This window comes from Mus musculus, chromosome 15 (genome assembly GCF_000001635.26).
Source record: "Mus musculus strain C57BL/6J chromosome 15, GRCm38.p6 C57BL/6J".
In the NCBI taxonomy this organism is placed as follows: Eukaryota; Metazoa; Chordata; class Mammalia; order Rodentia; family Muridae; genus Mus; species Mus musculus.
In genome coordinates, this window is record NC_000081.6 from 73,185,897 (window position 1) to 73,211,160 (window position 25,264).

The 25,264-nt window shown below is 45.3% G+C and overlaps 1 protein-coding gene across 38 annotated transcripts in view; it reads right to left on the reverse strand.

The window, feature by feature from the left end:
• Nucleotides 1–19,205: 19,205 nt before the first annotated feature.
• Nucleotides 19,206–25,264, reverse strand: part of Ptk2 (PTK2 protein tyrosine kinase 2) — a 218,719-nt gene continuing 212,660 nt past the window's right edge. For 35 of the 38 annotated variants that reach the window (XR_003951347.1, XM_030248328.1, XM_006520427.4 and 32 more), the window contains 3 exons: nucleotides 24,846–25,001; nucleotides 23,432–23,512; nucleotides 19,206–20,364 (listed from right to left, as the gene is read on the reverse strand). Coding sequence is in view for 37 of the 38 variants with exons in the window: in XM_030248328.1 (XP_030104188.1) it covers nucleotides 20,152–20,364; nucleotides 23,432–23,512; nucleotides 24,846–25,001 (450 nt within the window). In the remaining variant the exon portion in view is untranslated. The remainder of the gene's footprint in view (nucleotides 20,365–23,431; nucleotides 23,513–24,845; nucleotides 25,002–25,264) is intronic. The other 3 variants (NM_007982.2, NM_001358046.1, NM_001358045.1) reach the window with 1 other exon arrangement.

Sequence of the window (25,264 nt, forward strand, 5' to 3'; positions counted from 1 at the left end):
AATAAAGGAGGAGGAGGAGGAAACTAGACACAGCATTGCAGGGCTGCCATTCCAGCTAGCCAGAAGTCGAGGGAGGCGGATGGCAACCGTAAATCTAGTCTAGGATACATAGAAGAAAGACTTGCCCCCACCCCTCTCCCAAGTGATTGACACAAATGGGTAATCAATCATACCTAGCCCTTGCGGTACCAATACTTTGGTACTTTAGGGATGGAGACAGGATTTGCTGAACTCAGGAGTCATCTTGGCTCAGAACCAGTCAGGGTAACACAGAACTAATGGGGATGCGGTGAGGTGGGGGGGGGGGGGAGGTGGTGTTCGGCGGGAGGCGGTGTTAGACTTCACTCAGCAGTGGAGCACTGACGTTGGGTCTGCTCCCAGCACTGACATCCTACCCCCAAAGTCATGAAGTCGTTTTGGGGAACATGAAGTAGGTAAATTGCCAGGCATCAAGAAGCCCTGGGTTCAACGCCACCAAAAATATATATATATCTCTGCGCATGATTACACACGTGTTTCTGAGCACAGGGAAGCCTGGGTACTGTGGGCCTTGCTGCTCATCACAGGGATCACAGCGAAGATGGACACCGTGCGCGCTCCCTCTAGAGTGGAGTGAGAAAGACAGTAGAGTGTGTCTGCAGATGGGATCCAGTCAGTGTTGCTAAGTGCAGCGGTGTGCTTGGCCCTGAGCCAACAGGCCAACATCAGCCTGGCGGTGTGACTCCCATTATTGTGAGGGTTCCCATGCATCCAGCTCTGCTTCCAGAAGGCTGAGGCAGTATAGGAGTCCCTGCCTCTAAGGGAGGGAGGGAGGGAGAAGATCCCAAACAAGCAAAATTAAAGTAGCTCAGAGATGCCTAAAAACAGCTAAGTAGTAGCTACGGTGTCCGTCTAGCAGGAAGGGCCGTGTGGAGCAGCCCCTTGGATACCTGCGATTGCAGCATACCGTTCCAGGAGCCATGTTTCCCTCCGAGGCCCACAGAGCCTGCTTGACAGCGTAACACTAGGACCTGGGAGAAAAGCTGCAGGCTCTGCGGTAGGATGGAGGCTGGGAAACTTTTGTTTCCAGGCAGGATTATCTCAGGAAGGCTGGATTGTGTCTCTGCTGAGACACAACACTGCCCTCTGCTGGTGGAAGGATGCCATTGCTTCCTGTCGGCCTCCTTCCACAGCTCAGTGCCCAGTTAAGTCCCGGGCTCACATCCAGCCACTCAGCACTAGCATTCAGAGTGCCCTTTTCCAGGGTACAGCCATCCTCCCCTGCGCTGATGCACCATCCAAAGATCTGCAGACCCACAGCCCAAGCCAAGGACACCATCGCTCCCTCTGACAATTTCATTCCCGATCCACCTCTTCCCCCATACCCCACCTGCAGAGCTGGGCCTGCCTTCTTTCTGGCCTGCAAGCTAGGACTCAACTTACAACGGTGTCATCTCCACTCATGCCTAGAACCTTCTCCAGTTCCCAGTCTGGCCTGGCACATATCGTTGGAGGCCTCGGTCCCTCCCGGCTCAATTCCCACTCTTGGGTTGGGGCTCCCGGTGCTGTATGTAGCTATACACTCAGGCACAGGACGCTGATGAAGCAGGCCAGCCCATCTCTTAAAACACTTTGCACTCCCAGTTTTGATCAATAATCCCCAGGAAAGAGAAAAGAGAGCCCGAGGCATTGCACACCTCATGCTCCAATGCTACAGGGCCTGAAGGATTCAACTTTAGGGCCTATTAGTTCCTTCAAGTCGGTGTGGTCATATTTGTAATCCTAGCACTGAGGCAGGGGGATCGACAAACCATCTCAAAAACAGCTAGGCATGATGCGGTGTGTGCATTTAACCCCAGCACTTGAAAGGCAGAGGCAGGTTGGCCTATACGTGTTTGAAGCCACCAGGCTTCTTTTGCTTTTTTATTCCTTTTGAGACAGGGTCTGAGGTAGCTTAGATTGGCTACCTCAAATTCACCAAATAAATAGCTGAGGCTGCCCTTGAACTTCTGAGCCTCTTGCCTCTACCTTCGTGACCACACCTGGCTGTCTTTTCTTCCCTTTCTCCACCCCATCCTTCCATCTCTGTCTTACTCTAGAGCCTCAGCCTTCCCTGTAGGTGGCTCTTTACATGTGTAGGCCCACAGCCCAGGGCTCCACTTTCTGTTGTGTTTAAGCCATGGTCTGTGGCATTATGTTATGGTAGTCACTATGGATTGAGACACTTTTACTGGACTCTGCAAATGAGAAGGGAAGCGCTGGAGTTCCGTTGGTAGAGGGCTTGCCTCCCACGCACAAAGTCCTGGGTCCTTAGCATCACATGAATCAGGTCTGGTGACCCATGGTTGGAATCTAAGCACCGAGGAGGCAGAGACACGAGGGTCTCTCCAAGTTACAGGCCAGCCAGGCTACATAGTGAATGTTTTGGGGGAAAGAGAGTTTCTAGACAGAGTTTCTCTGTGTAGCCCTGGCTGTCCTGGAACTCGCTCTGTAGACCAGGCTGACCTCAAACTCATGTGCCTGCCTTTGCCTCTCAAATCCTGAAATTGAAGGCATGTGCCACCATACCCGTAAAAAGATTCCTGCCATGAAACCTGATGATGGGAGTTCAGCCCTAGATCCATAGCAGAAGGAGAGAACGGACTTTTTCCAAGCTGACCTCTGACTTCCACACATGAATCATGAAAGGCAGGCACATGTGTATTGCACATGCACATACCAATACACAAAAATGTAACACAACATATATTTTTTAAAGGCCACAAAAAAAAAAAGAGTAATATATAAGGGCTGAGGGTAGAGTACTTGCTTAGTATGTGTTAAGGCCTTGAGATTAGTCCTTGACACTGAAAAAATATTGTGTGTGTTTGTGTATCTCTGTGTGTGTCTGTGTTCATACACATGTACATAGGCAAACTGGAATCTCAGACTTTCCTATAAGTCTCCGAGTACAAGGAAAATAGTTGCTATGTGATCAGATGTGCAGTACACAGCTGGTTAAATAGACGTAAGAGTTGGATACGAAATAACCCAGTCACTGGGACTGTTGTCTTGACTGTAAGCTTGACTCCAAGGATGCCCAGCTCACTAGTAAAGCATAGCCTAAAGGCCCGTGGAAGTGTTTAGATCATCCACCCTGCGGCTCCTGGGATGAATGACTGCAGGGAGGTGGTGCAGCCTTGCTGGGAACCTAGGTCACCAGGTATGATCCCGAGGCCTGCATGGTGCCTATTTCCTGTCAATCATGAAGGAGAAGAGCCTCCACTAACACATCTGCCACAAGTGCCATGGAGCCAAGCAGCCATGGATCAAACACTCCAAAAGAAATCTCTTGGGACTGAGAGAGATGGCTCAGCGGTTAAGAGCTGGTCTTCCAGAGGCCCGGAGTTCACTTCGCAGCAACCACATGATGGATCACAACCATCTATAGTGGGATCTGATGCCCTCTTCTGGCATGCAGGTATACATGCAAATAGAGCACTCATAGACATAAAAATAAATCCCCAAAACAAAACAAAATCTCTTGCCCCTAGGGGGCTTCTCTCAGGAATCTGGTCACAATGGGATAAAGCTGACTGACTGTTACAGACATGGAAAGGACAATTTGAATGGAAATTTATTTCTTCTCTTTTTTTCTCCCCTCCTTCCCTCCCTCCCTCCCTCCCTCCCTCCCTCCCTCCCTCCCTCCCTTCCTTTCTCTCTTTCTTCTCCACTGCTGGAGATTAAAGCCAGGGAGAGCTCAGGACATACTAGATTAGTGCCCTGTCCTGCGCTCCAGTCCCAGCAGTAACATAGTTCAAAGAGAGAACAGAGGCCTTTCTTTGTCCATGACTTGACTGACGAACCCAAGGAAGGGCTGCTGATGGCTGGAGGGAGATGGGGGTCTTTGATTGTTCTTTTCTCATTGTTCATTTTCCCTACATCAGCACCACGGGAGCTATGGGCCCCAAATAGCAGGTGGCATCAGGAGGAACTTATATCAAAGTGACTCCAGTCTCGGAGCCATTCCAGCCTAAGGCCAGAACCCCAGGCAACCTCTTTCTGCAGCCGCAGACTCGGACCTAAAGCTGGCTCACTGTGCACTGTGCACAGGGTGGGGAAAGCAAAGAGCGGGAACCAAGCTTAGGTGTGTGATGGCAAGAGAAGGGGCCAGAGAAGTGACCTCCCTGCCCTAGAGCCTAGTTCTCCCTCCAAGACACCTGTGTGACTAGGGCAGTACAGGCCTGTATTCCTGGCCTCAGCTTGGGTCTCGCCAAGGCCACCAAGAGCAGCTTACTCCTGGTGGCTATGGGCCTAGCCTGGCCTTAGATGCTCATGGAGCACTGTCCAGCCGTCCAGCTGCGGCAGGCCTCAGGTAAACACAGCTACCTCAGCCAACTGAGCCACAACCAGCCAAGCCTCAGATGTGGAGTCAATAGCATTAGTTACATGAACTGGTACAAACCCCAAAGGGCTTTTCCCAGAGTGGGAACTGACAAACTGACTTTCTCATTTAATACAGTTCGTTGGTGTGGTCCTGGGGATTGGATCCAGGGCCTAGGCTAGTGCTCTGCTGCTAAGTACACCGGAGCCCAGAGACTGACAAATTCACTCTAAGTGAATATATAACTGCAAACGACAGCGAGACATGGTGGCTCAAACCTGTAACTCCAGAACTGGGGAGACAGAAGCAGGAGGATTAATAGCCTTGTGAGGCCAGCCTGGGCTACATACTAATCACCAGGCCAGCTTGGGTTACGTATTAGACTATCTCAACAAAACAGAACAAACAAAATGACTTAGAGGAGCCAGAAATACAATGTCTTGAAAAAGGACAAAAGGGTCGGGCAGTGGTGGCACACTCCTTTAATCCCAGCACTTGGGAGGTAGAGGCAGGTGGATTTCTGAGTTTGAGGCCAGCCTGGTCTACAGAGTGAGTTCCAGGACAGCCAGGGCTACACAGAGAAACCCTGTCTCAAAACACACACACACACACACACACACACACACACACACACACACACACACACACACACACAAATCATGAGCTGTGTGCAAGGGAAAGCTTGGGGACATGAGAAGGAGAAAGGAGCCCCTTGCCCTGGAGTCTGGCTGAAGACTCTAATTAGCATAGTTAACTGCTTAAGGTCTTTCTCCCTTCCCAGTTACAAATGTGTGAAATTCTGTAGGAATCTCATCAGAAACCCCATTTACATGGAAAGGGCACACACTAAGTCCCCTGTGCAACCCTACTGAGTCCTGGCTTCACCTGATCAGTCTAAAAATCCACCCAAAGTATCCACAGATCTTTATCTTGCCCATCAAAAAGCCTTTAATCCCAGCGCTCTGGAGGCAGAGGCAGGTGGATTTCTATGAGTTCAAGGCCAACCAGTTGTACAGAGCAAATTCCAGGACAGCCAGAACTACACAGAAAAACCCTGTCTTGAACAAAAGAAAAGACACATCAGAAAACAAAAACAGAAAACAAAAGAAGCAAAAAGGAGAGGGTGTTTTAGCAAATGTTTGAGGTGTAACTTGAGACCCCCCCCCCCAAATGATCTACACGGCTGATGCTGAGACGTCACGCCTACTCCAGCAGAAGCTCACACACACGCCTGAGTACATTGTACTTGCTCCTATTCTCCCGTGGGAAGCACACCATCTCCCCACCTCAGGGAAGGGGTGTCTCTCTCCTGAGTACCTTTCTCTTAATTCTCTCATAACCCTAATGCCTACAATCCCCGGTAGAGTCAGGGGGAATGGCCACAAGTTCCAGCCCAGCCAAGGTTTCACAGACTCTGTCGGAAAAACTAACAAACAAAAAGACATTTCAAATGACTGTCATCTTTTACTCGGTAAAACTGAGAAATCCTGCAGAACTGGTGTGACTAGGCACGTAGAGATGTAGTCCAGGGCAGATATAGCTGGAGAACACTGGAGTGGCCATGCACCCAGCAATGTAGCCCAGGGCAGGGCAGCAGCTGGTGTGTTCTGCAGCTTCAGGGCCACATGCCTGAGAGTGTGAGGGAGGCCTCTGGCTCTCCATATGATGTAGACATCAGACTCCATTCTTGCAGGTATTGTTTGTTTCCAGAGCTCCCAAAGCTCAGCTCTCACAGTCCTTTCTGCCAGGCCTCACAGGCACCCTTAAGCCTGGGAGCAATGGTTTCTTGCTTTGTGAGGAACTGAGATCCCCGGGGCCTTTTGTGAAGTGTTCTGTGAATGCAGAAATCTATTTAGATGTGGGCTTGGTGAAGTGGAAGCCTGAAGCAAGAGTCATGTCTTTCCTGGGTACCTTAGCTGCTCTCAGCTGTGGTTGGCTGCCTGTGGGTGCCTCCCATCTTGCTGCTCTTTTTTGAATAACAGACCCTTGGGGACATGGTCACCTAGCAGCACCTGGCTCCCACGCTCCACAACACAGCAGATGGAGATGCACTTGAATCCAGCCATCCACCCCTGTCTTTGTACAAGCCAAGGCATCACTGTGTTGCCATAGAAACAGATGCTCCGTTCCTACGCAACTAGCAATCAACCTCCGCACCCAAAAATGCTGATGAGAGCTTCCACAAAAGCAGACATTGGTGACTCCTAGTTGTCATCCTTCTAGCAGGTAACATCAGTCATCTAAATGGGCTGGGCTGCTGGGCCATGGTGATGGTCACAGAGTACTCTATAGTCAACAAAGTCCAAGAAAGAAGAAAGGGTCAAGCAGTCTCCTAAAGTCAGTAACCATGGATAGGGAGCCAAGCAAGGTCCCATCTTTGGTTCTCCTGGTGATGACTATGTGGGGTTTCCTTGAGCCAATGTGAGAAAGCAGTGGGAAACCCCACAGACGCCAGACACCACAAGCCTGTGGCCTACAGGCCTATAAGGATACAATGTCGTTTGGTTTTTGTTTGGTTTTGTTTTTCCAGACAGGGTTTTTCGGTGTAGCCTTGGCTGTCCTGGAACTCACTGTGTAGATCAGGCTGGCCTTGAACTCAGAAATCCGCCTGCCTCTGCCTCCCAAGTGCTGGGATTAAAGGCTTGCTTGCACCACCATGCCCGGCTTTTGTTTTTGTTTTTTGGTCAGGCTGCTGTTTGAAGCCAGCCTGGGCTACACAATGAGTACCAGGAAGTATGGGATACATGGCAAGGCCTTGTCTCAGAAAAGCACACTTCAAAGTCAGCCTGAGCCTCACTGAGACTCTGACTCTTAAAAACAAAGCAGGTCCAAGGGCTTTGTGATGGGCGTGCGAGCACTTGACAGCTTCCCAGGAGGAGCGCGGCTGTGATTGCAGGTCAGTGTAAAGAGCCCACACTGGCTCTTCCCAGGGTGGGAAAGGACAGGTAATGTGTACCATCACACAGTGCAGCAAGCAAACTGGAGAGGCACAGAGAATAGTGAAACAAGTCACTGTTGTTTAAAGGTATTCACTTGTGGTGGCACGTGCATTTGATACCAGAACTGTAGAGGCAGGCAGATTTCTGTGAGCTCTAGCCCAGCCTAGTCTACATCTCAAGTTCTAGACCAGCTAGGGTAACATAGAGACCCTTTTTTCAAAATGTTATTTTACTATCAAATAATAGAATGGATTCCTGGAAGGTATCCTCTGACTACATTGACATAGAATGTTTACACGCAGACACACGAAAAGGCCAGCTCAGGAACTTTGGGAGGTCATGAAACACTCGCCCCTCAGGAAGGGAGAGGCTAATTAACATTTCTCAGACCGACTAAGGGACAGGAACTGACCTGGTGGGGACACATTCCGCAGGACCAACCTTGCTCACCTTCAGAGGTCAGTCCTTGTCACCTCATTCCCTAAAGACCAATCAGTTTAAAGGGTACATTGTTCCACCAATCATATTGTGCCTAGTTGCTGATGCTCTATTCTGCCCCTGGAAACCATATAAAAACTTGCCAAAGGGGCACTAGGGGTCGCCTCCTCTCCTTCAGGTCTGGGATGATCCCAGTACACTGCAACAGTAAATTCCTCTTGCTTTTTGCATTGATCCCCGGCTCCAAGTGGTTCACTTAGGGGGTCCCTGGTAAGCTAAGGCTCCCCATAGTCTTACACACACACTAAGTGTCAAATACCTTCTAATTTTCAAGTAAGAGGATTGGGGATAGTTCAGCAGTAGAATGTTTCCATAATGTGCCCAAGGCCCTTGCTTCAACCTTCAGCATAATCACACCTAGAGGCACATAGCAGAGGCAAAAGCAGGCACACTTAATCCCAGTCTGTAGGAGGCAGAGGCTGACAGGTCTCTGTGAGTTTTAGGTCAGACTGGTCTATATAGTGAGTTCCATGTAGCCAGAGCCTCATGGTCAGACCCTATCTCAAAAAGGGGTTGTGGGGAACTGGTGGACAGCTCAGTGGTTAAGCACACTTGATGCTCCTTTAGAGCACCATGGAGAGCTTTGGGGGTGGCTTCTAGGAACTTGGCAGAATTTGACATTGGGCTAAGACACTGAAGTAGACTTCAGGCAGGAACCCGACTTTGGACTAGAACAAAGAAGTAAGCTCCCGCAGGAATTTGACTTTGGGCTAGGACAGGGAAGTAGGCTTAGATAAGAATCTTTACATTTGGGCTAATACAAAGCTCAAGGTAAACTCAGCTGAGGCCTGTGACTGTCCTTTTATCTTGGACATCCTGGTAAGCCCCTAGAAACACCAATCACAGGCCTTTGTTTATTGCTTTGTTTGTTCCTTAACCTAGAACTGAACTCGTTATTTGCATGTAATTAAAATGGTATAAAAACAGCCTGGGGCCAGCGGTGGTAGTGCACACCTTTAATCCCAGCACTTGGGAGGCAGAGGCAGGCAGATTTCTGAGTTCAAGGCCAGCCTGGTCTACAAAGTGAGTTCCAGGACAGCCAGGGCTACACAGAGAAACCCTGTCTTGAAAAACCAAAAACCAAACAAACAAACAGACTGGGAAAAAAATAAGCCTGCTTCAGACTCAGAACAGGCTGCAGTCATGTTATAATGTTGTCTAATTGTCATTTTCTTTTTAATCCTTTCTCCCTCCCTGGAGAACCGGTTGACTGTCTGAGCTGGCTTGGTCAGAGAACCCAGGTTTGGTTCCCAGCACTCAGTAGCTCACAACCATGTGTAGTTACTGTTGTAGGGGACCCAATGCTCTCCTTTTACCTCCATGAACAGCAGGCACACATGTGGCCTGTATTGCATACATGCACACAGAGCATTTTTTTTTTTTTTTGAGACAGGGTTTCTCTGTATGCTCTGGCTATCCTGGAACTCACTCTGTAGACTAGGCTGGCCTCGAACTCAGAAATCCGCCTGCCTCTGCCTCCTAAGTGCTGGGATTAATGGCAGGCGAGTGCCACCACATCGGGGTCAGAGCATTCTTTATACATAAAATAGAATAGCTGTAAAAACAAAGTGATACCAACCCGACCCAAACCAAGACCTCAACATAACCTGACCATAAAAGCTGGGACTCCAGGCAGGCAAGATGGCTCAGCTGGTAAGGGCATGGCCTAAATCTGATTCCTGAAAGAAAATAAAACTCGAGACCTGTGATTCATGTAATTTATGTCAAATAGCCCAAAGAGTTGTTTGTGAGCTTTGAAACCTGGGGCTGAGAACATAGCAGAACAGGCCAGGACATGCCTGGGCAGGCCCGTCGTTAAGACATTCCTGAGGCTGCTTAGCCATAAAGATAAAGCGAATGACATGTCTGGACTGGCCCAGCGCCTCCCTATCTCCTGCCCTTCTGACCTAAGTTAAATGTTATCTACATGTACAGTCGGCTGATGTTTAAATAGACCAATCATGTGAAACTGCGCCAATTCCTCCCCCAGCCCCAGACCCTTTTCTATAAAAACCCCTAGCTTGCAAGCCTTGTGGTCAAATCCACTGTCTCCTCCATGAGATACTTTTTGACCCGGAGATCCGCCATTAAACTACCTCGTGTATTTACATCAAGACGGTCTGTTCATGATTTTTGGGTGCACGCCAAATTGGGAATTGAGTGGGGGTTTCCCCACTAGGTTCTTTCAATTCGCAGAACTGACAAGGCAGAAGAAAAGACCTGATGAACAAAACCATTCTCTAACTCCACATGTCAAAAAACATACACTTACATACTCAAGATCTTTTAAAACATATAAAAAAGACAAGCGAAATTCGCATATTTTATTTTAAAAATGTATTTTAGAGATGCCTGTTCTCTTCTGGTTGAATTAAGTACAGTGAAGTCCCACATGTACAGAGTGTGTAACAACTCCTCTGCCAGTTTCTCAGGTAAGAATGTGCTGAGGTGGTGGCGATGTGGTGATGCGTTCCTTTAATCCCAGCAGTTGGGACACAGGTTAGTCTCCAGGTTTGAAGCCAGCCTGGTCTACAGAGGGAGCTCCAGGCAACATACAGCCAGCACTCTCTCCTAAGAACAAAGAGGGCAATAGAAATCAGGGATCAAAACACCCACACTACAAAGACAAAGAGATAGCACCTAGAATTGCAGTCTTCCCAATCCTAGATGCCTAGATGCCAGTGTAAAAGCACAATAACCAGACAACATGTCTCCAAGAGAGCCCAGCAACCCTACCACGGCAGGCCATAGATGCTGCAGCATAGCTGAAGTACAAGGCATAAAGACATTTAGTCTTTATAAATATAATAGAAGTCCTAAAGAGGAAGTGGATACATCCCTCAAGGAAACCTATCAAAACACAAATGAATAGTGGAAGAAAATGAATAAAATAGGGCTGGAGAGATGCTTAGCAGTTTAGAACAGAAATGAGTGGCATTATCTGAAAGAATTAGAAGATATGTCCTTGTTCAAGGAAATGTGCAACTGGGGTGGGCAACGAAGTTTCAAGGGCCAAAGCCAGGTTCCTGGTCTGTCTCTTTCTGCTGCCTTAAGATCTAGATCTTTACATAGAATTCTTAAACACCTACGTCTACTTTCATGCTGTTATGCTCTTCATCATGAGATAATGGACTAAAACTCTGAAACTGTATACAAGCCCCAATTAAATGCATTCTAAAAGTTGCCATGGTCATGATGTCTCTTCACAGCAATAGAACACCAAGATAGCATATAATAATCAAAACACTAAAGAACAAAGGAAAAATATTAAAAGCTGTAAGGGGAAAAGGCCTAGAAACATGTAAAGACAGACCTATTAGAATTACACTTTATGCCGGGCGTGGTGGCACACGCCTTTAATCCCAGTACTCAGGAGGCAGAGGCAGGTGGATTTCTGAGTTCGAGGCCAGCCTGGTCTACAAAGTGAGTTCCAGGACAGCCAGGGGTAAATCTGATGCCCTCTTCTTCTGGTGTGTCTGGTGTGCTTACATGTAATAAATCTTAAAAAAAAAAAAAAAAGAATTACACCTTATTTCCCAATGGAGATTCTAAAAGTCAAAAGGGCCCAGACAGATACACTACAGACTATAAGAGATCATAGATGCTGGTCCAGACTACTCTACCCAACAAAACTTAAAATCACAACAGATGGAGAAAATAAGACAATCCATAACAAAACCAAATTTAAGCAATATATATCTATAAATCCAACCCTACAGAAGGTGCTAGAAGGAAAACTCCAACCTAAAAAAGTTATACAAGAAAATACAAAAAAATAAGAAATAAAAAATAGCCGGGCAGTGGTGGCACACGCCTTTAATCCCAGCACTTGGGAGGCAGAGGCAGGCAGATTTCTGAGTTCGAAGCCAGCCTGGTCTACAAAGTGAGTTCCAGGACAGCCAGGGGTATACAGAATAACCCTGTCTCAGAAAAACAAACAAACAAACAAACAAGAAAATACAAGGATTAAATAATCCCAGATCAGCAAATCAAAAGAGGGGAGACACACACACCCCACCACCACCACCACCACCACCTCTACCTCTACCACCAACAAAATAACAGGAATTGACAAACACTGCTTACTAATAATTCTCAACAGCAATGGTCTCAATTCCCCAATAAAGAGACACACACTAACAGACTAGATGTGAAATCAGGATCCATTTTTCTGATGTGTCCAAGAAACCTCTTAAAATCAAGAATACACATCATCTCAGGGTAAAAGGATAGAAAAAAGATACTTGAAGGGAATAGACCAAAAAGCAAGCTAGTGTAGCCATTTTAATATCTGACAAAATAGACTTCAAACCAAAACTAATATGAAGAGATTGAAAAGGACACTACATACTCATCAAAGGAAAATCTACCAGGAGAACATTATAATTCTTAATATCTATGCACCAAATGCAAGAGCGCCATGAAAGAAACATGACAGCTTAAATCAAGTATTGGCCTTCACATACTGATAGTGGTAGACTTCAATACCCACTTTCACCAAAGGACAAAAATACTGGAACCAACTGGTATCATAAACCAAATGGTACTAACACATTTATAGGACATTTCATCAAACCCAAAAGAATATACCTTCTCTGCACTTCATGGGACTTTCTCCAAAATTTACCACATACTCAGACACAAAGCAAGTTTCAACAGATATAAGATTAAAATAAGCCTCTTTATCCTATTTGACCACCATGGATTAGAGGTGGGTATCAACAACAAAAACAATAGAAAGTTTATAAATTCTTACAAACAGAAACTGAGTAACTCACCACTGAATGAAAAATGGGCCAAGACAGAAATTAAGAAAGAAATCAAAGACAGTTTAGAACTGAATGAAAATGAATACATAACATACCCAAACTTATGAGAGACAATGGGGGATGGAGAAATGACTCAATGGTTAAGAGCACTGACTGCTCTTCCAAAGGTCCTGAGTTCAATTCCCAGCAACCACATGGTGGCTCACAACTACCTGTAATGGGATCCGATGCCCTCTTCTGGTGTTCCTGAAGACAGCTACAGTGTATTCACATATATAAAATAAACAAATCTTTAAAAACAAAAAACAAACAAACAAAAACAAAAAAAGTCTCCCAACCAAGAAAAGGGGGGGGGGGGGTGTGCAGTACCAGATGGTTTGAGCACAGAACATTACCAGACTTATGAAGAAAGAAGAGTTAATGCCAATATTCTTCAAATTATTTCACAAAATAAAAATACAATAAACATTGCCCAGTTCATTTTACTAGTTCACAGTTATCCTGATACCCAAACCATGTAGAGATCCAACAAAGAAACATAATTTCAGGCCAATTTTCTTATGAACATAGATGCAAAAATACATGCAAACCAAATCTAAGGACACATCAAAAGATCACCCACCATGATACAGTAGGCCTTATCCCAGAGATATTAGGGTGCTGTTTAACATATATAAAGAGATAAATGTAATTCACCATATAAACAAACTAAAAGATAAAAACCATATGACCATTTCATTAGACACAGAAAAGGTCTTTGACAAATCCAATAGCCTTCATGATAAAAGTCCTGGGAGATTGGGGATACAAGGGTCACAACTCAATATAGTAAAGACAGTTTACAACAAGCCCATAACCAACATCAACTTAAGGGGAGATAAACTCAAAGCAATATTAATGAAATCAGGACAAGACAAGATTGCCCACTGTCTTCACACCTATTCAATATAGTACTAGAAGTCTTACCTAGAACAGTAAGACAACTGAAGGAGATCAAGGAGATACAAACTAGAAAGGAAGAAGTCAAAGTATCTTTATTTATAGTGATATAATTATATATATAAGTGTATAAAAATATCATTGGAAAACTCCTTCAGTTGATAAGCACTTTCAGCAAAGTCACTGGATACAAAATTAACTCATAAAACAAATGTATACAAATGACAAACAAACTGAGAAAAAAATCAGGGAAAAAACACCTTTCACAGTAGCCTCAAATATAAAATATCTTGGTGTAACTCAAACCAAGAAAGTGAAAGGCTTGTAGGGCTGAAAACCTCAAGTTGCTGGGCTGTCGTGGTACACACCTTTAATTCCAGCACTCAGGAGGGAGGCCGAGGAGTCAGGCAAATCTCTGTGAGTCCAGGCCAACCTGGTCTTCAGAGCAACCAAATTGACCAGATAGATGATACACACACACACACACACACACACACACACACACACACACACACACACAGCGACAGCTCATGCTGACAAAGATGCAGAGTATAGCAAGGACTATACAGAGAAGGCCTGTCTCAGAAAAAAAAAAAAAAAAAAAAAAAAAGCAGGCAGGCAAGCAAACAAGTGACAACTCATGGTGGCAAAGATGTGGAATATGGGGAACATTTATCCATTCCTGGTAGGAGTGCAAACTTGTATAGCCACTATGGAAATCAGTGTGGTGGTTTCTCAAAATGAGAATTGATCTACCTCATGATCCAGCTATACCACTCTTGGGCATATTCCCAAAGGATGCTTCATCCTACCTCACAAGACACTTGCTCAACTATAATCATTATTGCTCTATTCATAAAAGCAAAAAATTGGAAACAACCTAAATATTCCTTAATAGAAGAATGGGTAAAAAATGTGGTACATTTACAAAATGCAATATTACTTAGCCATTAAAAAATAACATCATAAAATTTGCTGGCAAACGGATGGAACTAGAAAAAAAAATCCTGAGATAACGCAGACCCAAATAAATATGGTATGTATTCACTTATATGTAAATATTAGCTGTTCAATAATAACTAAGATACAATCTATAGAACCACAGAAGTTAGGTATAGAGTAAGGAACTAAGGGGACAAGTAGATCTCATTAGGACAGAGAAATATAATAGTTATGGATAAATGGATGGATGGATGGATGGATGGATGAATGGATGGATGGATGAATGGATAAATGGATGGATGGATGGATGGATGGATTGGTGGGAGGCTGGAATAGGAGGATCAAGTGGGTAGCAGGAGAGGAGATGGACATGAGGAGGAACACAGGTGGAAATATACATAAATTGAGGCCATTTGAAGGATAGTATGGAAACCTAGTACAGTATAAGATTCCTAACACATATACATACACAAAGATGATCTAAATGAAATTGCCAAAAAATGGGGGAGACAGAGCCCCAACTGGCCACCAAATGAAGCTTCCAGTACTGGGACTGCTTATATCCAATTGAGTTGCTGGCTAAAGGGCTACCATGGGAATTTCCAAACAATTCAGGCTATTGCTAAGACTATAGGTTGCTCTCTACAAACTGCCAGCAAGGTGTTGATGACAACACCTAGACACCTCATTGAACATAGAGAAGTCAAGTTGGTGTCTACATAGAGCCTTTACCCCGTTCTAGTGTTTCTGGTACTCTGCATACCACCAAAAGAAAAACGTAATCACCAAGTCAGCCATAAACTCTGTGATCACAAGACATGCTAGGGCAATGGTGGCACAAAGCTTGTGGGAGTTACTAACCAATATCTAATTTGACTTAAGGCCCACTTAACATGGAACCATACTCAACACTGCTTGGGTAGCCAAGAACCTGTGACCAGATAGCTCAGAGACCTAGGATAAAACCAACTACTAGTGTTCTAAAACAAAACACAAAGCAATGAAATGAGTCATAGTGACACAGCTATACTCAGATACAAGTGCCTTTCTTGCTCAGCCATCATTAGAGCTTTCTCCTGCAGCAGATGGGAACAAAAATGGAGACCCAGAGACAGACACTGGGGAGTGAGACCTTCAAAACAATCTCATTTAGAGTCAAGTGTTCCATCAAATCCTTCCCCTCAGGACTCAGGAAACTCAATGAAAGGAGATGAGAGTATAAGAGCCAGAGGGAATGGAAGATAACCAAGAAAACAAGGCCTCATCAACGTAAGTGAAGCTCATATGAGCTCAGAGAGACTGAGGTAGCATGCACTGGGCCTGTACGTGTCTGTGTCAGGTCTTCTATGTATACATTATGGCTTCCAGATTAGTGGTTTTTATGGAATTCCTGAGTGTGCAAATGAGTGGGTCTGATTCTTGTGCCTTCTCTTGGGCTGCTGGTTTATCTTCTACAACTCAGATGTGATAGTTTTTCGTTTTATTTTATATTTTATTTTGTTATATCAAAGGAAGAAGAAGAAAAAGAGGAGGAGGGGGACAAAGAGTAGGCAGGGGGAGAAAGAGGAAGAAGAGGAGGGGGGAGAGGAGGTGTAGAAGGAGGTGGGTGAGGAGGAGTAGGAGGGGGGGAGAAGGAATGCCCTATAGCTAGGTATGGTTAGCTCACATCTGTAAGCTTCACCACTCTGAAGGTTAAAAAGTGCTAATGAAGGCTAAGAAAAAGAAGGGGAAAACCCTCATTGCATAAGAACAAGTCAGCAAACAAAACAACACAGCCACCATTCAGGAAGGCAGTGAAGTCCAGAATACAAATTAGAAAGCTCGCCAACTTGAGCTTTCCTTTCTCTTGACTGGGTGGCAAGGCAAGTGGTTTGCCTTCATAGGTCGCTGCTGTCTTGGCAGGCAGGCAGGCAGGCGGGATCAGGGAGACTCATCTGAAGACTTGAGGGTCGGATGAACTTTCCACCTGTCCATACAGCTCAGAATCCAGAACCATTTGGTGAGGGTTTTGAGGGGCTTCCGCAGGGCACTGCCAGCTCCTTGTTCCACATCTGTCCTCTGGCCAGTCACCTGCCTCCCGGATCTCACAGCCAAGGTGTCTCTCTTCAGGGTATATGGTTTGATACTCACCTGTGACTGTTAGAAGAAAATCAAGGGAGCAGTGGAAGTTGGAATGAGGCAAAGGTGCTAAATGTGGTGAACCCTCACCCTGCTGCAGCCCGAGAGCTCAGCTCAACTCTTGTTTCCTTGGCTTATGTGGCAGCATCTAGAGCATTGAAGGTCAGAAGGACAGAGTCTAGCCTCTGAGGGATGAAGTGAAGGACACCCTCTTTTATGCATGCTATATAAACATCCCTATGGAGACTCACCCCTAGCTCATGATTGATGTCTTAAAGAATGGACTCCGCAGAAGTAACAGAGCAAAAGACTGGCAATTCCTAGTCCGTTTTCCAGATGACCTAAATGCCATATGTCCAGAAAGGAACAAGGGTTTGCTCTTGGGAGTTCCATGTTTTCCTGAGCATTTGCTCCACACTCCCCGGGGCTGTGTCACTAGCTGCCTTTTCCCAGGCCCAGTTTTGTTTGGTCTGGCTTTGTGGCTCAGATCAGGAAAAGCCTAGCAATTCCCTTAAAGTGATGCATGTACAGACAGCTTCCTAGTCTGGATAGACAGACTATTATCAGATACTGAAGACATCCAAAGGGAATTCTTTCTCAAATTTATGGCTTTTCCTTAATGGCTGACTGTGTGTGTGCGTGCGTGCATGCGTGTGTGTCTATACTTAAATATACAAGTATAACACGTGCAGGCGTTCAGTTTTTTTGTTTTTGTTTTTTGAGACAGGGTTTCTCTGTATAGCCTTGGCTGTCCTGGAACTCACTCTGTAGACCAGGCTGGTCTCGAACTCAGAAATCCGCCTGCCTCTGCCTCCCAAGTGCTGGGATTAAAGGTGTGTGCCACCACTGCCTGGCATGTTCAGTTTTTAAGTTAACTTGCAGGAATATTTTCTCCTTGCAGGACTATTTCTCCTGCTCTCAGCATTCCTTGGTTACCTGAAATTCTCTGTTTAGAGTTGAGGCCTTGTGGTCTTCCCTCTATCCATGTTGGTAAGTCCACTGATGCCATCCTTGCTCAGGTAGCCATGTTAGTGACTTCATGTGTGTAGCTTCTCTGACATCCCTAGGAGACACAACCCCACGAGAAATCCCTGCTCTGGCTCTCAGTCTTTCTGCACCCTCTTCTGTAGTGATCTGAGTCTGAGCCTTTCATGCAGGGCTTCTATTATATTTATCTGTTGGGACTATCCTCCCTGCCCCAACTCTGCACTTTGATCAGGTGTGTGTGTGTGTGTGATGGTCTCTGTCTATTGTCGCATAGAGAAATTTCCTTGATGAAGGGTAAGGATTAATCTATATATCTGGGAAAATGCTTAGAATAGAGACTATATTCATTTAATAAAGTGGCAGTTTTAGGTTATCCTCTAAGAATCATGACTTCAGGCTGGAGAGATGGCTCAGTGGTTAAGAGCACCGACTGCTCTTGCGAAGGTCCTGAGTTCAAATCCCAGCAATCACATGGTGGCTCACAACCATCTGTAATGGAATCTGATGCCCTCTTCTGGTGTGTCTGAAGACAGCTACAGTGTACTCACATACATAAAATAAACAATTCTAAAAAAAAAAAAAAGAAAAAAAGAATCATGACTTCACTAGACAAGCTGGTCACCCCCCACCCCAACTTAATTTTCTAGACAAGGTCCAATTATATAGCATTGGTTGGCCTAGAACTTCCTATGTAGACCAGGATGGTCTTGAACTCAGTGATCTGCTTGCTTCTGCTTTCCAAGTGCTAGGGGCTCCTCTGTCTACATTTTTGAATCGAGACAGAATAAAAGCAAGACATAGTGACTCATGCCTATTACTTATACACTGGAGAGGCTTAGCATGAGGATTGTCATGAGTTCTAGGCTAGCCTGGGGTACAAAGTGAAACCTTGTCTCAAAAGACCAAACTGGAGCTGGTGAGTTAGTACAGCAGGTAAAAGCACTTGGTACACAGCCTTACCCGAGTTCAATCCTTGGAAACCTTAGTAGATGCCTTAGTAGATGGAGAGAACGGAGTCCTAAAAGTTGATTCTGTATGAGCATCTCTCTCCCTCCTCCCTCCCTCCCTCTCTCTTTCTCTCTCTCTCTCTCTTTCTCTCTCTCTCTCTCTCTCTCTCTCTCTCACACACACACACACACACACACACACACACACACACACACACGAACCAAAGGGTAATAATAAATTTCTACAAAACAAACCAAGCCAGGCATAGTGTGCGGATCTTGAATCCAACATTTGGGAGGCAGAAGCAGGTGGTTCTCTATGAGTTTAAGGCCAGCCTGGTCTACAGAGTCAGTTCCAGGACAGCTAGAGCTATATAGTGAGACAATATCTCAGGGAAAACAAAAACAAAAATAAAAACAAACAAACAAACAAACAACCCTCTCCCAACAAAAATACACAAAAAACAAACCTCCTTAAAAAATAAAATAAAATCAAGCAAGGAACATCTAAGACCCTGACAGAATGGAAAGTCAGGGTATGCAGAGCGATTATCTCTGGTGGAGTCCTCCACTTTATACAAGAAAAAGGAAGAGACTGGTGAGTTGTGAGCACTCCTGTAAGTGACCATTTCTTACAGATCCCCTGAACAATTTTAAATGATTTGAAAGAAAAGAATTTCCTCCCCCATTAAAGAAAAAAAAAAAAAAAAAAGGCAATGCAACCTTTCCCGGCGCCACCTTTTTAATAGGTCAGAGGAACTGTACAATTTATTATATTCTTCCTGAGAATAATTTATATCCCCCAACAAACTAAAGGGAAGGTATGCTCTCAAAATCACCTAACAGAATGCATGGTATACCAACTGGACATCTAAAGAAAACCACATCCCTGTTTGTCCTGCGGGGTCCTCCCTGGGAAGACAGACGCAATGAAGGTCAGTTAGCTCCAGTGGCTGTAAGAGTCAACATGGCTTTAATTATTCTTATAAATTATATAAAAATGGAGAACAGGGCTGGTCCTGGAATTTCTTGATGCAGTTGGGAGTGCTCTGGTACAAAACTGGCACAGAATTCTGATGAGGAAAGGCAAGTTTTTGTCAGTTCTACAGATAGTTCGCAACCCAATGCTTCAGTATCCACAGGAGAGAAGGCGGAGACAGGGAGGGCAGAAGTTTTCTTTTGAAACCACTCATTCTTCAAAATATAGCTTTTATGCACTTTCTCTATAAATGAGATTAGCATATTGCAACACAGTCTGGATAGGAATTCTGGCAGGAAGGATAACCAGTCTCCATGGTCTCAGGGAACCCTCCCTCCTCAGACATTTCTCTTCCAACTTGAAGTCATGGTCAGTATGAATTACCACTTCTAGGAACACACATCCCAATTTGAACACCAAGTATATTTTAAAAGCTTCTTAATGTATAATCTTCATTCTCAGAAAAATGCCACATTTTGGATCCAGAGTTTTCTGAACACTATTTAGAAAAATAACAAAATCAAAACCATGTATAAGTGATGAAACTTATACAAGAGAGACTTTCAGCTAGCTGTCATTCAGTTGGAGCCGTGAGCACGGGCTACAGAGGCTAAGGTTACTTCCTCGCTGCTGGTGGAATGCTAGAGAAGATCTCCCAAAGGGCAGAAAGCCACGTTCAATGGCCAGGGGCTCAGTGTGGCCGTGTCTGCCCTAGCATTTTCAGTCTTGCTTGATCAATAACATCAAGTAGGTTCTTGGCATCCACAGCCAGGGCGTGAGCAGCTGTCAGCATCTGCTTCTTATACTCCTGCTGCAGGCTGGTCATGACGTACTGCTGCGCCAGCTTCATCTTGCTGATGAGCTCGCCTAAGTCGGAGTTCAGCAGCTTCTGTGCCATCTCGATCTGGAAAGACAAGAGAGAGGTCAGAAGAACGGCTCCCAGGCACTGGTTCTGAGTCTGTCTTTGAGCCACCAAGACAAAAAAGAAAAAAAGAAAAAAAATTTCCCTGGAAGAAACTTTCCTTAGAAGTAACAGGATAAGTTGGGCATGGTGGACAATGCCTTTAATCCCAGCACTCCAAAGGCAGAGGCAGGTAGATCTCTGTGAGTTCCTGGTCAGCTTGGTCTATACAACATACAACAACTTCTAGTCCAGACAGAATTACACAGTGAGGGGATAAAAGGACCGATTTCAACAGGATGTGCAATCTGTCTGTTTGTCCCCTTTGGAAATTCAGCAACCGTGTTTTGTGTGCACTCATGTATGTACACATGTGTCTAGCATTCCTTTCCACTCCCAGCTCTCATGCCTCCACAACTAACTCTTCTGCACACTGTACTTGCTGTGTAGACTCTAACCTCAGTGTGTGGCTGAGAATTTACCACATTTTATAGACACAAAGTGTGACAGAAAGAAGCAGAGGTGATCAAGTCCAAGCATGCACAACCCTAACGTGAACAACTGTAATACCAAGTGACCTCAAGTGGGCCACACAGGATAAGGACCATGAACATGTTTTCTTACCATGCCAACTCTTTCCAGGTCTTTCCTTCATTTTTCTTTAATTTGTACATGTATGTGTGTGCATGTCTCATGTGTACAGGTGACTAAGGAGGCTAGAAGGGCCTCCTCACAGAGCTAAGTTACATTTGATGTGACCTGGCACGTGGGTGCTAGGAACTGAATGAGGGTCCTCTGTAAGAGCAGCCAGTGCGCCAAACCACTGAACCATCTCTCCAGCCCTCTTTCTAGGTTTTCTGTATTTTGTCTTAGTATTCTAGTGATTGACTTCCAACAGCTATTTTTCTCTATTGCCAGTATCAGGGTCACCCTCAAACCACTCTGCTGGGGTGGGGTGGGCTGTGGAGTACATGTTGCCTTGCAAGGCTCACAGCTCTTCCTGTTGATTTTTTTTTTTTGAGACAAGATTTTTTTTGACTATTTAATATCAACTAGTCAGCCTTAAAAATAGACACACAAGTAACATTATACATACAAATACACACACACACACACACAAATGCACACACGTATGTAACATCAATTAAAGAAAAAAATGAGGCAAAGAAAGAAAGAGAAAAAGAATAAAGCTTTCCCACTCTAGAAGTCAATGCTATATAACAGGAATGCAGCCAAACAACTTTCAGATGAGCAGAGGTTACACAGAGATGGGCTGGCAGCACCATTTGAAACAAACAACCCAAGCTGCCCCTACATTACAGGAGGGAAGAGGCTTACAGCAGCCAGAGGCTCAGAGATTACTGCTGTAGGGTGGTGTCTTAGTTAGGATTTTACTGTTGTGAACAGACACAATGACCAAGGCAACTCTTACAAGGACAACATTTAACTGGGCTGGCTTATAGCTTCAGAGGTTAACAGCTTCAGTCTAGTATCAAGGTGGGAGCATGGCAGCATCTAGGCAGGCATAGTGCAGGAGGAGCTAAGAGTCCTACATCTCCTTCTGAAGGCTGCTAGTGGAAGACTAGCTTCCAGGCAGCTAGGATGAGGGTCTTAAAGCCCACACCCATAGTGACATACTTATTCCAACAAGGCCACACCTACTCCAACAAGACCACACCTTCTAATAGTGCTACTCCCTAGGCCAAGCATATACACACCATAACAGTGTGGGTGCACAGAAGGCCATCTCTGTTATCAGGAAAGGCCTACAGGTGTTCATGGTTAAGGGAGCACACGTGAGTATATGGAGCAGATGCAGGTGAGGTGGTGACCAGCATGTGATACTTATATTTCAAACAAAGGATGCTCGAAACATTTTTCTTTTTCTTTTCTTTTCTTTTTTTTTGGTTTTTGGAGACAGGGTTTCTCTGTATAGCCCTGGCTGTCCTGAAACTCACTTTGTAGACCAGGCTGGCCTCGAACTCAGAAATCTGCCTGCCTCTGCCTTCCAAGTGCTGGGATTAAAGGCGTGCACCACCACGCCCGGCTAAAATTTTCCTTATTAATCTTGCAATTTTTTGTAAGTCTGAAATTCCTTTCCGAGTATAGAGCAAGGAGCTGGCTCAGCAGTTAACAGCACCGAGGGCTCTTCCACATGTGAGTACTCAGTCCCAGCAGCCACGTGGCAGCTCCCAGCCATCTCTAACTCCTGTTCTAGGGGATCTAACACTCTCTTCTGGCCTCCAAGGGTGCTGCACACATGCAGGCAAATTACCATACAATGTAAAACTTAAATTTTTTTTTTCCGTTTTTCCAGACAGGGTTTCTCTGTGTAGTCCTAGCTGTCCTGGAACTCAGAAATCCGCCTGCCTCTGCCTCCCAAGTGCTGGGATTAAAGGTGTGTGTCACCATACCTGGCAAAACTAAATTTTTTTAATTAAAGAAAAACCCAACCAAATGAAAACTCCAGGCAGGATAGGTTGAAGGACAGTGAATGCTACAGTAGAAAGAGGGAAGGGACAGGTAGAAGAGGATTGTGGTTCCTTTTATTTAGAAATCATACAAATGAGACAAAACCACTAAAGGTGGACAATGACAGGCATGGTAGCAGCTGCCTGCAATCCAGCAGTCTGGCCAGTGGAGCAGGAGTATCAGAAATAAGTTTAGTGTAGTCAGTCTGGGCTGCATGTGACTGTTGCCAGGGAATGGCATCTTGGGTATTTTGGGTCCTTAAAGCAACTAGAGACATTAATTTAAGAGGACTTTTATATCTCCTTTACAGGGAATACTACCACCACCTAGAGATGGTGAGACTTATGAGGCAAGAAGAAGTGGGGCCTGGTGGGAGGAAGGTGATTACCTGAAGAGTTCTTTCTCAAGGGTGTGTGTTATCCCAGAACTTGCCCTCTCCCTCTCCTTCCAGACTACTGTCTGTTGTTCCGTCATGTCATCCTGCCCCTCTACAGTACTGAAACAATGGAGCCGGGAGCTGAAAGTCACCCTGCTGACCGGCCGGCACTGCAGCAGCTGTGCTCTAGCATGGCCTCCTTCCCCCAGCACTATGGCCTACCTCTCGATGAGTGCTGGCTGGAAGAGCAGGAATGGTCTCATCCACCGTGGCTAGTAAGGTCCGCAGGGCCAGGCCAACTTCCTAAGACAGGAGCCAGAGCAGGATTAGGACACATAAAGACATTGGGCCAAGACTGATTGATATTTTCTCTCAGGAATGTATTTTCTGCTAGTTGTAAGGAAACTTTTTTTTTTTTTTTAAAGTATGACTGCAGCCAAGGCTGGACCTAAATTCACCATAATTTTCCTGCTTCAGCCTCCCAAATACTGAGAATACCGATATGAGCCACCATGAGGAACATATATCTGTCTGTGCTTGATACTGACCAGTGTTGCGTGTTTCTAGGCTCATGTCCCTGAAGATTCAGATCTAACTATCCTTTGCTCTAATGCCCAAGGACAGATGCTCACATCAGAAGTTCCCATAAGCAATATAAAAAGTAACACTTTTCTTTTTGTTCCACTGAGCTTCCAGGTAGATTATGATAGCCTCACAGTTCAGACAAGCTGACAAAGGACACATCCTTCTCCCTGTGTATTCAATTTGGCTAAAGAGAGGTTCTCCCTGCCTGGAAGCAATGTGGACCTGACTTGGGAGCATGTTTTCAATTTCACTGCATTCAAAACTATCCAAAAGTTGTAAAGAAAAGGCCTGGTGTAGCCTCCATCTATAATCTCAACACTTCTGAGAATGAGGAAGAAGGACTGCTCAAAGTTTAAGGCTGGCCTAGGTTATATGCAACACTGTTTGAGAGAGAGAGGAGAGGAGGAGGGAGAGCAAGAGATGGAGAGTGGGAGACGTATGCCCTAGCATATAGTAAGCCAGGCATGAGCACACAAGTATGGTGGCTCATCCTTGTACTTCCATAACCCTGGCACTTGTGGGATGAGAAGGACCTGTTGAGTTCACACCCAGCTAGACTAAGCTGTAGAGTGAGATACTACCAAGAAATGAGTTTCCTGCCTCTCTTTCCAGATGTTAGGGCAGCAGGTATGTGTTATGCTATTTACAGGACACAAAGGATGAAGCCCAGAACTTTGTCCATGCTAGGCCTACTGTTAGAGCTCCATTCCCAACCACCTCTCACCCCATCTCTGTGTAGCCCTGACTGTCCTGCAGCTCTCTCTGAAGACCAGGCTGTCCTTTAGCTCTGAGATCTGCCTCCCTCTGCTTCCTAAGTGATGGGATTAAAGGTGCACTCCACTAAACTTAAAAGTAACAGTAATGAGAAGACTCTAACGCTTCAAGGAAGCAGCCTAGTACTTATTGATAGGAGCAAGTGAGAGCTATGACAATTCCTTAGGATGCTTCTCAGTGACACTGTCACCACCTGGTGCCTTTACATCCAAAGCATCAGCTCTGGCTTCACTGGGAGAAGAAGCCATCCCCACCGTACACAGTGATCGAATTTTACCTTCACCATAGGGACGTACTCTTCTGGAGGAGCTGGCTGGATTTTGCTGGACATCTCGATGACAGCCTTCACTAGGCCTGTCACATTTTCATATACCTTGTCATTGGACCGGTCAAGGTTGGCAGTGGGAGGGGGGCTGATTTCCTGGGGCTGAAGCTGATAAAACAGAAGCTGGTCAATTCCTGCTCTCCAGGACAGCGTGAGGTATCACCACAATTAAGTTAAAGGGTCTTTAAAAGAGATCAAAGCAGATACAGAAGGTAATAAGATTTTCTTGTTTGTTCAGGCATGGTTCAGTTTGAGGACGACAATAAAGCAAGTCACCCAAGGAACAACACACAAGGCAGTGATGTCGTCTAACTTTGAGCTCAGTTAAAGGAATTGAGAAACCATGATATGCACTAAAGTCTCGAGATTCA